Consider the following 9,970-nt stretch of genomic DNA (forward strand, 5'->3'; position numbering starts at 1 on the left):
AGAGAACTTATACAAAACACAGATGCCCTGGCCCCCTCCAGACCAATGATGTCAAAGACTGTGGGAGTGAGGGCTGGGGTCAGTCTCGCTGCAACACCTCCCAGATGACTGCACTGTGGAGCCCAGGTGGGGACCCACTGCTTTAGACCCATGTCCTCGCTGAACACATGACAAGGTAGTGGATGAGCGAGAGAAGTGAGCTGTCTGTGGTCCTGCAGCTAATCAGCATGACATCTCCAGGGTCCTCTGTGAAGGTCACAGCAGCTGGTGCCTCCCCAGGCTGCCTGTGCCCCACATGCTGCTAAGAGCTTTGGGGTTAGTGACTCGTTTTACTGTATCAACAACCCCATGAAGGAGGCTCTATATTATCCCAATCCACAAGGGACGGAGGAAGCCATTTCGGCAGCGTGCCCAAGGTTACACAGCTAGACGAGGGCAGCATTCAGGCAAGATCCCAAGGCCCCCTGACTCAGGCCCATGTTCCCAAGCCAGGTTCTTATCCACTTTGTCATGAGGGCTGGGGACATTAACAGCCACTTTCTCCTCCCTGGGAAATAGTGAGTTATATAATATGATCATAGGATGCTTTAAATTTAAAATATTTTTAGCAGCTCAGTTAAAATCTTTGGCCAGAGTTGGTAGCTCAAGCCTGTAATCTCAGTACTTTGGGAGGCCAAGGCGGGCAGATCGTGTGAGCTCAGGAGTTCGAGACCAGCGTGGGCAACATGGTGAAACCCTGTCTCTAAAAAAAAATATACAAAAATTAGCTGGATGTGGTGGTGCACCCTGTAGTCCCAGTTCCCCAGGAGGCTGAGGTGGGAGGATTACTTGAGCCCAGGAGGCAGGGGTTCCAGTGAGCTGTGATGGTGCTACTGCACTCCAACCTGGGTGACAGAGTGAGACCCTATCTCAAAAACAAATAAATAAGTAAATACATAAATAATCAACAAAATAAAATCTTCAACAACAGATTTGCCCGGTTTGGAGCAGGATAAGGACTTTGATACCCCCAGCAGACCCTCTCTGTCCCATCGTCCTCCATGGTCTTCCCCTCAAGCATTGTTTGAAAAGCTCAGGGGCAGATACTCTTGGAATCTTTCTCCTCTCTAACACTGGGTGGTGAAGACTGAAGGAGAAAAGGAACGAGAAGAATTTGTAATCCATTCATCTGCTGATGGGCTTCTAGGTGGTTCCCAGTCTTGGCTCTTGTGAATAATGCTGCGATAAACACAGAGAGCAAATGTTTCTCCCAGATCCTGCTGTGAATTCTTCTGGATCAATACCCAGAAGTGGGGACGCTGGATCATGTGGTAGTTCTATTTTTAATATTAGGAAGGACTGCCATACTGGTTTTTCTAGCGGCTGCATCATTTTACCTTCCCACCGACAGCGTACAAGCATTCCAATTTCTTCACCACCCCACCAATATTTTTTAAAATAATGGTCCCTTACAAGGTGATACTTCTTTGTGGTTTGATCTGCGTTTCCCTGACGGTGAGTGATGTTGAGCATCTTTTCACATACCTGTTGGCCATTTGTATGTCTTCTTTGGAGAAATGTCTCTTCAAGTTTTTTGTTTGTTTGTTTGTTTTTGTTTTTGTTTTTTTTGCTTTGAGACAGGGTCTCACTTTGTCACGCAGGCTGGGGTGCAGTGGCGTGATCATTTCTCACTGCATCCCTGAACTCCTGGGCTCCAGTGATCCTTCTACCTCAGCCTCCCAAGTAGCTGGCCCTGCAGGCATGCATCACCACACCTGACTAATCTCTTCTTTTCTGTTTTTTGAGACAGAATTTCGCTCTTGTTGCCCAAGCTGGAGTGCAATGGCGCAATCTCGGCTCACCGCAACCTCCGTCTCCCAGGTTCAAGCAATTCTCCTACCTCAGCCTCCTGAGTAGCTGGGATTACAGGTATGCACCACCATGTCTGGCTAATTTTGTATTTTTAGTAGAGATGGGGTTTATCCATTTTGAGGCTGGTCTCGAACCCCTGACCTCAGGTGATCTGCCTGCCTCGGCCTCCCAAAGTGCTGGGATTACAGGCGTGAGCCACTGCGCCTGGCCAAATTTTTTCATTGTTAGTAGAGATGGGGTCTTGCTATGTTGCCCAGGCTGGTCTGAAACTCCTGAGCTCAGGTGAGTCTCCCATCTCAGCCTCCTAAAGTGTTAGAATTACAGGCATGAGCCCTATGCCTGGTCTCTATTCAAGTTCTTTACCTGTTTTTAAATTGGGTTATTTGTTTTGGTTTTTGCTATTGACGGTAGGAGTTCCTTATGTATTTTTTATGTTAACTCCTTATCAGATGTATATTTTGCAAATATATTCTCCCATTCTGTAGATGGCCTATTCACTATATACATATGATCAATTATTATTGGGCCTTTAAACAAAGGAAATTCTGAAATATATGACAATGTGCAGGAACTCGGGGGACATTATGATGACAGAAATAAGCCAATCACAGAAGGACAAGGACTGCATGATTCCACTTACCTGAGATTCTAAGACAGCTGAACTCATAGAAGCAGAGCAGAATGCTGGTTGCCAGGTGCTGGAGGGAGGGGGAACTGAGGCAGTGTTATTCAACAGATAAAACTTCTAGTTATACAGGATGGAGAAGTTTTAGAAATATGCTGTACAACCTCGTGGGTGAAAACAATCTTTCATCATGCATTTAAAAATTCGTAAAAGGGAACCTGAGCAACATAGTAAGATCCCATCCCTACTTTTTTTTTTTTTTTTTTTAACTGGCCAGGTGTGATGGTGCATGCCTGTAGTCTCAGCTGCTTGGAAGGCTGAGGTGAGAGGATTGTTTGAGCCCAGGAGTTCGAGGCTGAAGCAAGCTATGATCCCACCACTGCACTCCAGCCTGGATGACAGAGCAAGACCCTGTCCGTGGAAAAAAAAATATTGTTAAAGGGTAGATCCGTGTTAAATGCTTTTACTACAATAAAAGAAAAATCAGAGAGAAATTTGGGGGAATTGCTTTGCTTCACAATATATTTCCTTCGGAGCAGATGCAAGCTTTTTGTGTTTTACTTTGACCAACCTAGGATCCAGCAGGCAGAGCCCCCTTTTGGAGAGCATGGAGTTGGCAGTTCTAAAGGCCACGCTTTTGGGGCTCTCAGGTTACCCACCTGGCCTCGCCTAATGAGCCTGTGGACATCTGTGGCATGTGCAGACCAGCCATATTGGACCACTTTTCTCTACCATCCCCCCATCCCCCACTCAGGCACAGGGCCATGGGGGACACGGATGCCAAGCCTGGTTTGGTGAGATTTTCTCCAGCAGGCCCTGTCTGCCCTGCCCTGCTTGCCCTCCTCCTCCCAGTCCTGGCAGCTGCAAGGGGACCTCTAGACCTGCGAAGTGACAGGGCTATAGAGGCCGGGGGGGCAGCTCTAAATGGCCTCTGGAAACAATTTCTTCTGCTCTGCTTTGGGGGTCTGTGAAATTTTCTCTCCTGTCTCCCTGCTGCCGTTCTCGGCCACGTCCCCGGGGCTGTGCTTTGCCTCTTTTCCCAGCCTGCTCTGTGTGTGTGTGTGTGTGTGTGTGTTTCTGTGTGTGTGTCTATGTGTGTGTGTCTCAGTGTGTGTCTGCGTCTGTGTGTGTGTCTGTGCCTCTGTGTGTGTCTCTGTGTGTCTCTGTGTGTATGTGTGTGTGTGTCTCTGTGTGTGTTTCTGTGTATCTGTGTGTATGTCTGTGTCTCTGTGTGTGTCTGTCTCTGTGTACATCTGTCTGTATGTGTGTGTCTGTGTGTGTGTGGTCTCTGCATGTGTGTCTGTGTCTGTGTATCTATGTATGTGTGTCTCTGTGTGTATGTCTGTGTCTCTGTGGTTGTATGTCTGCTTGTGTGTGTCTGTGTGTGTGTGTCTTTGTGTATGTATGTCTGTGTGTGTGTCTGTGCTTCTGTGTGTGTCTGTGTATCCATGTGTATGTCTGTGTTTCTGTGTGCGTGTGTCTATGTCTATGTGTGTGTCTGTGTCTCTGTGTGTGTCTGTGTGTGTGTGTCTGTGTGTGTGTGTCTGTGTGCCTATGTGTATGTCTGTGTCTCTGTGTTTGTGTGTCTGTGTGTGTGTCTGTGTGTCTGTGTGTGTGTGTCTCTGTGTATGTATGTCCGTGTCTGTGTGTGCCTCTGTGTGTGTCTGTGTGTGTGTGTCTGTATGTGTATGTCTGTGTCTCTGTGTTTGTGTGTCTGTGTGTGTGTCTGTGTGTCTGTGTGTGTGTGTCTCTGTGTATGTATGTCCGTGTCTGTGTGTGCCTCTGTGTGTGTCTGTGTGTGTGTGTCTGTGTGTCTGTGTGTGTGTCTGTGTCTATGTGTATGTCTGTGTCTGTGTCTATGTCTCTGTGTGTGTCTGTGTATGTGTCTGTGTGTGTGTGGCTCTGTGTGTGTCTGTGTGTCTGTGTGTCTGTGTGTGTGTCTGCGTCTCTGTGTATGTCTGTGTCTGTGTGTGCCCCTGTGTTTATGTCTGTGTGTCTGTGTGTGTATCTGTCTCTGTGTGTGTGTGTCTGTGTCTGTGTGTATGTCTCTGTGTCTGTGTGTGTCTGTGTCTGTGTGTATGTCTGTGTCTCTGTGCATGTGTCTGTGTCTATGTGTGTGTGTCTCTGTGTGTGTGTTTCTGTGTGTGTGTTTCTGTGTGTGTGTCTGTGTCTGTGTCTCTGTGTATGTCTGTCTGTGTGTATGTGTGTGTGTGTCTGTGTGTATGTGTGTGTGTGTGTATGTGTGTGTGTGTGTGTCTGTGTCTGTGTGTGTGTGTCTCTGTGTGTCTTATCGTTCCTTTCCTTTTCTCCACCCATCTCTCTTCTCTGCTCTATTATTAGAACAACCCAGGTCTGATGGTGTTCCAGCCCAGCCAGGCCCTGATCACCCACCGCCTTGGAGCCTAAAAGATCCAGAGTTGGCTCAGACATGGTTCGATCTGCTGCAGGCATGAAGGGCAGACATTAAAACCAAAATGCATGACAGAGAGGGCTCAGGGCTCAGAAGAGGTGTGGAGGGTCCTATGAGATTTGGGAGGGAGACATCACTTCCATGCAAGGGACTTGGAAGAGGAAATTTCTTAGCCTCTCAGTCCCTGTTTCCTCAATTGTAGAATGCAAGGAGCCCCCATGTCGAGTTGCCATGAGGACTGCGTGAGTACGTGTCACCTTCTGTAACAGCATCTGGCAGGTGGCAGCCTTATGATGGCTTCCATTTCAGAGATGGGGGACTGCGGCTCAGAGAGAGAAAGTGACCTCCTCACGTTCACATGGCTCGTGGCGGCATCCAGTTGCATCTGGTACCCCCCACTGCTGGGGTCTTTCTGGCATGCTACCCTGCTTCCTTCATCCTTTGTGAACCGAAATCTGTCCACTGGGCCCGTCTGTCATAGCTGTAATTGCCTTGCATTCTGGGCTGGTTGTGCATAGCACAACCCTCCCCTCTCTGCCACGGGCTCCTTGAGGACAGGGATGGCGCTGGGCTCCTGTGTGCGGCAGCGTCTCCTGTTCCGACGTTGCCTGTGCTGCCGGTGTGCTTGCTTGTCCCAGGAAGTGGGCTAGCCTTTGAGCTTCCTCGTTTCAGGAATTTGGGATCACAGGACTGAAAGTCACATTGTCAGACAGCTAACAGCCCCCTCCTGGCTTTGGTATTGTGGGCACCTGGGCTCATGCCAGGGCACTGAACCAGATCATCATTCAGAGTGTGAATGGGGAGCGTGGGGTTGGCCAGATCAGAGAGACAGAGGGGACAGAGTCCCTTAGGTGAGGAAGGGAGGAGGAGAGGGATCGAGTTACCAGCACTTCATTCCCTCACAGAGGCCCAGGTCATGACTGAATTTGTGCTGTAGTTTTCTGTTTCTAATCACTGCCTAGTGCCCACCTGGCCCAATAGGCATTTGAATTTGGGATCCTTTCATTGGAAACCCTCATAAAACAAAACGTAAGACACCTGTTTTCTTGTACATTAGGGCTGCTCACTCCACCTTCTCAGGGGTATTACCCCCAGTGACTCCAGGGCTGCCCCCTTCTGGGGGAGGCTAATTTTATTGACTCATTTGTGCTTTGTGGGCACCTTCTCACTGGAGAAGAGAAAAAAAAACAATTTTTATTTCTTGCAAAAATGTAGAATGGAAAATGAAGGTTAGGCAGGCTCACGCAGGCCTGGCTCCTTGACCAGCACTCAGCATGGCTCCTTGTGCCTGCCTGCTGTCCTTGGTACGGCTCTAGGATGGGCGTCTAGTGAAGGCCAGGTACAGGGCAGTTCTCCAGGTGGCCTTGGATGATCCAGTTCGCCCCCACTTCTTTCTCATTTGTAGTTCTCAAGAATAACTGTAGCATGGGCTGGGAATGCAATATCCTGAGACAGGGAAGGACTGGCCAGAAGAGCCCAGGCTCAGTTCCCATCCTCCCTAGAAACATGGTCTCCTTCAACACTTCAGTCCAACAAGTCACGTTGCCCCTGGGTATAAAACCCAGTGCTACAGAGTGGATATGGTTTGTTTGGCCCCGCCTTGTCTCATGTCGAGATTCGATTCCCAGTGCTGGAGGTAGGGCCTGCTGGGATCCTGTTTGGACCATGGGGGCTGATCCTTCATGAATGCCTTGGTGCCATTTTTGTGGAAATAAGTGAGTTCTCACTCAGTTTCTGAGAGCACTGATGTTAAAAAGAGCCTGGTGTAGCCTGGCCAACATGGCAAAATGCCATAAAAAATTAGCCAGGCATGGTGGTATGTGCCTATAGTCCCAGCTACCTAGGAGGCTGAGGTGTGAGGATTGTTTAAGCCTAGGAGATTGAGTCTGCAGTAAACTGTGATCACGCTACTGCACTCCAACCTGGGCAACAGAGCGAGACTGTATCGAAAAAAAGAAAAAAAGAGCCTGGTGCCTCACTCCCCTCTCACTTGCTTCTGCTCTCCCACCATGAGATCTCTGCACATGATGGCTTCCCTTGTCTTCCACCATGAGTGGAAGCAGCCTGATGCCCCAACCAGAAGTGGATGCTGACGCCACACTTCTTGTACAGCCTGCAGATTGTCAGTCAAATAAACTTCTTTTCTGTATAAATTACCCAGCCTCAGGTATTCCCATATAGCAACACAAACAGACTAAGACACCCAGGGAAGGCTGCCTTCTGGGGTTCCTCAGCTGCTCTGCAAATGGAGCACACACAGATGAGACCCCGTGTATCCCAGGCAGCTTTCCTGAGCCTTGGGGACCCAGCTTGCAATGAATCCTAGGCTTCTGTTATCCTTCGCTGCCCATCTGTCAGTAATAAGCCCACTTCATGTAACTCGTGTGTGGGTCTCACTGGACTCAGGCAAGTTGGTCACCAGTGCACAGTGAACCTGCTTTGCACCAGATGTAAGATTTGGTCTCAGATGTGCCTGGCCCTAAAGCCTGTGTGGGTCCTTTCTTTTGTGCAGTTGGAAATCCAGGAACATGAGCCACGTGAGAGCCAAAGTCACAGTTGCAGTAACTTACATGGAGGATGATATGATTTGGCTCTGTGTCCCCACCCAAATGTCACCTTGAATTGTAATAATCCCCATGAGTCATGGGAGGGACCTGGTGGGAGGTAATTGAATCATGGGGGTGGGTTTTTCTCATGCTGTTCTTCTCATGATAGTGAATAAGTCTCATGAGACCTGACAGCGTCATAACGGGCAGTTCCCCTGCACATGCACTCTTGCCTGCCGCCATGTAAGACATGCCTTTCTCCTCTTTCACCTTCCACCATGATTGTGAGGCTTCCCCAGTCATGTAGAACTGTGAGTCCATTAAACCTTTTATTTAAAAAAATAAATTACCTGGTCTTGGGTGTGTCTTTATTAGCAGCATAAGAACAGACTAATACAGTGGGTACAGACAGTTACAAATACCCACTGTGTGTCTAGACTGGGCAAAAAAATCTTTAGGACACTCATTTTTCCCATTCTACCCATTAATAGGTGGCCCTAAAGCAGCCTTTGTCTGTAGGCTGCAAAAAGGTGTTGCTCATACTTTTCTCAGCCCCACACGTGAATTAAGGGGCCAATGCCACTCCCCTGCCCTGCTGGCCACACCAACTTAACCTCTTTGGGGATCATGGGGGCAAGTGCGTTTAGCAACCTGCTGCTCAACATGTAGCCACCCTGCCAGTAACCTCAGCATCACTGGGACCTTGTGAGAAATATGGGACCTCAGGCCCCATCCCAAACCTGTTGAATCAAAGTTTGCTTTCTAAAAAGACCCACAGGGAATTTGTGCATACAGCAAAGTTTGAGATTCATTAATTTAGCAAAATGGATAAGACTGGAAAGCAGCTCACCTGCTTTCTAGCTCAGTGAACTGGAGCACGTCTCTGAAATTCTCTGATCCTCAGCTGTGAGAAGGATTGAATCATTAGAAGTTGCCTTTTTTTTTATATCTACAAAATATAGGTACAACCCAAATATAAGCAATTCAACCAAATACTTATTTTGTTGGATTGTTGTGATAATTCATTTTAAAATGAGATACGAGATAGAAAGCATTTGGTACATAGTGGGTGTTTGCTCAATGGTAATTACTGCCTGTGTGCAGGGAGAACAGCCTTGATCACCTTACCCCCATGGGTTCCTGTGGAAACCAAGCAAAAAAAACCCAGGTATATGCAACTTTTCATTTAACTGGAGTCTATAACAGAAGCTCCCTGCTGTGTAGGCCATTCTGTTCCCTCTGAGTCACCCAGCATGTCTGAGGGGGCGTTATCCCAGTGGGTTTACAATCTTCCCCAGAAAAAGCATGCTTCCCGTTTGCATGTGGAAAGTCATCACCAGGAAGGGCCGAGTGAACTCAGTGCCTGGAGCGGGTGGGAGGTCAAGGTCTGGGTGAGGCCTAGGGGTGAACTGAATGCTGGTGGCTGCAGCAGCTTCAGAGCCCTTCTTATCCAGAGTCATCATGGCCTTATGAGTGACCTGCAAGGAAAATTCTAGAATCATCAAGCCACCCCATAGGAAGGACAAGCCAGACCTTTATGTTGGGACCAATTTTTTTCTGTTCTGTTACTTAACCCCGTATGTATCCACCTACTCACTTAGTCAGTGTTCTTCTATCTACCCTTTAAAAAATTCACTATCCATCTACTACTCTTACATACTCCTGTCTGACAGTTGTCCATCCATCATTGATCCGTTCAACCAGCCAGCCAGCCAACCGTACTCCACACCTCTCAACCATCTACTTACCTCTGCATGCACCACTTATGTATTCATATACCTGTCCATGCAGCACTCACTTACCCACCTGTCCATGCATCATCCACGCACCCTGCTACCCATGCATCTTTCTATCCATGATTCCAGCTATTCACTATTCACCTATTCATTCATCCAATCACCAGTCTCCCCATCTATATCCATTTTTATGGCTGGCATCTGCACTTTACTGGTTGCAGTATATTTTGAATATCACACCAGCATCTATCTGTCCATTCACCCATTTCTCCATACATTCATTCATGCATTCATCCAACCACTCTTTCACCCAAGCATTATTGACTTAATCTTTCATTCACTTCATTTTGCTAATTTATCATCACTCAGTCAGTCACTGATTTATTCATCAGTTTATTCCGTGTGCATTTATTGAGAACCGATGCTGTGTACTCCACTGTGCCGGGGATGGTAGGGATAGAAACATGGATTTGACTGACTTTGAAAAAGCTCATCATTTGATTGGGAAGATAAGACAGGTAAAGAAAGCAAGAGTGGAAAGTTATCAGGAGAGATTTCTTTCTGCTTTGAGTGTGGGGGTGAAGGATAACAACAGAGAAACCTTCATGGAGGAGGTAACATTTGTGCAAGGCCTTGAAGAATTGATATAACTTGAATATTCAGAGATGGGGGAGAACATTTTGGGTGGTTTAAAATTAAAATGTCTGGGCCGGGTGCGGTGGCTCACGCCTGTAATCCCATCACTTTGGGAGGCCAAGACGGGCGGATCACAAGGTCAGGAGATTGAGACCATCCTGGCTAA

General features: G+C 47.8%; 1 protein-coding gene across 1 annotated transcript in view; it reads right to left on the reverse strand.

Annotated features, from left to right (window-relative positions):
* Positions 1-8,700: 8,700 nt before the first annotated feature.
* Positions 8,701-9,970, reverse strand: part of LOC105518562 (putative serpin A13) — a 5,866-nt gene continuing 4,596 nt past the window's right edge. The window contains exon 4 of the mRNA XM_011951594.1: positions 8,701-8,910. Coding sequence (XP_011806984.1) covers positions 8,701-8,910 — 210 coding nt within the window. The remainder of the gene's footprint in view (positions 8,911-9,970) is intronic.

The sequence above is a fragment of the Colobus angolensis genome, unplaced genomic scaffold (assembly GCF_000951035.1).
Source record: "Colobus angolensis palliatus isolate OR3802 unplaced genomic scaffold, Cang.pa_1.0 Scaffold32, whole genome shotgun sequence".
NCBI classification, from domain to species: domain Eukaryota; kingdom Metazoa; phylum Chordata; class Mammalia; order Primates; family Cercopithecidae; genus Colobus; species Colobus angolensis.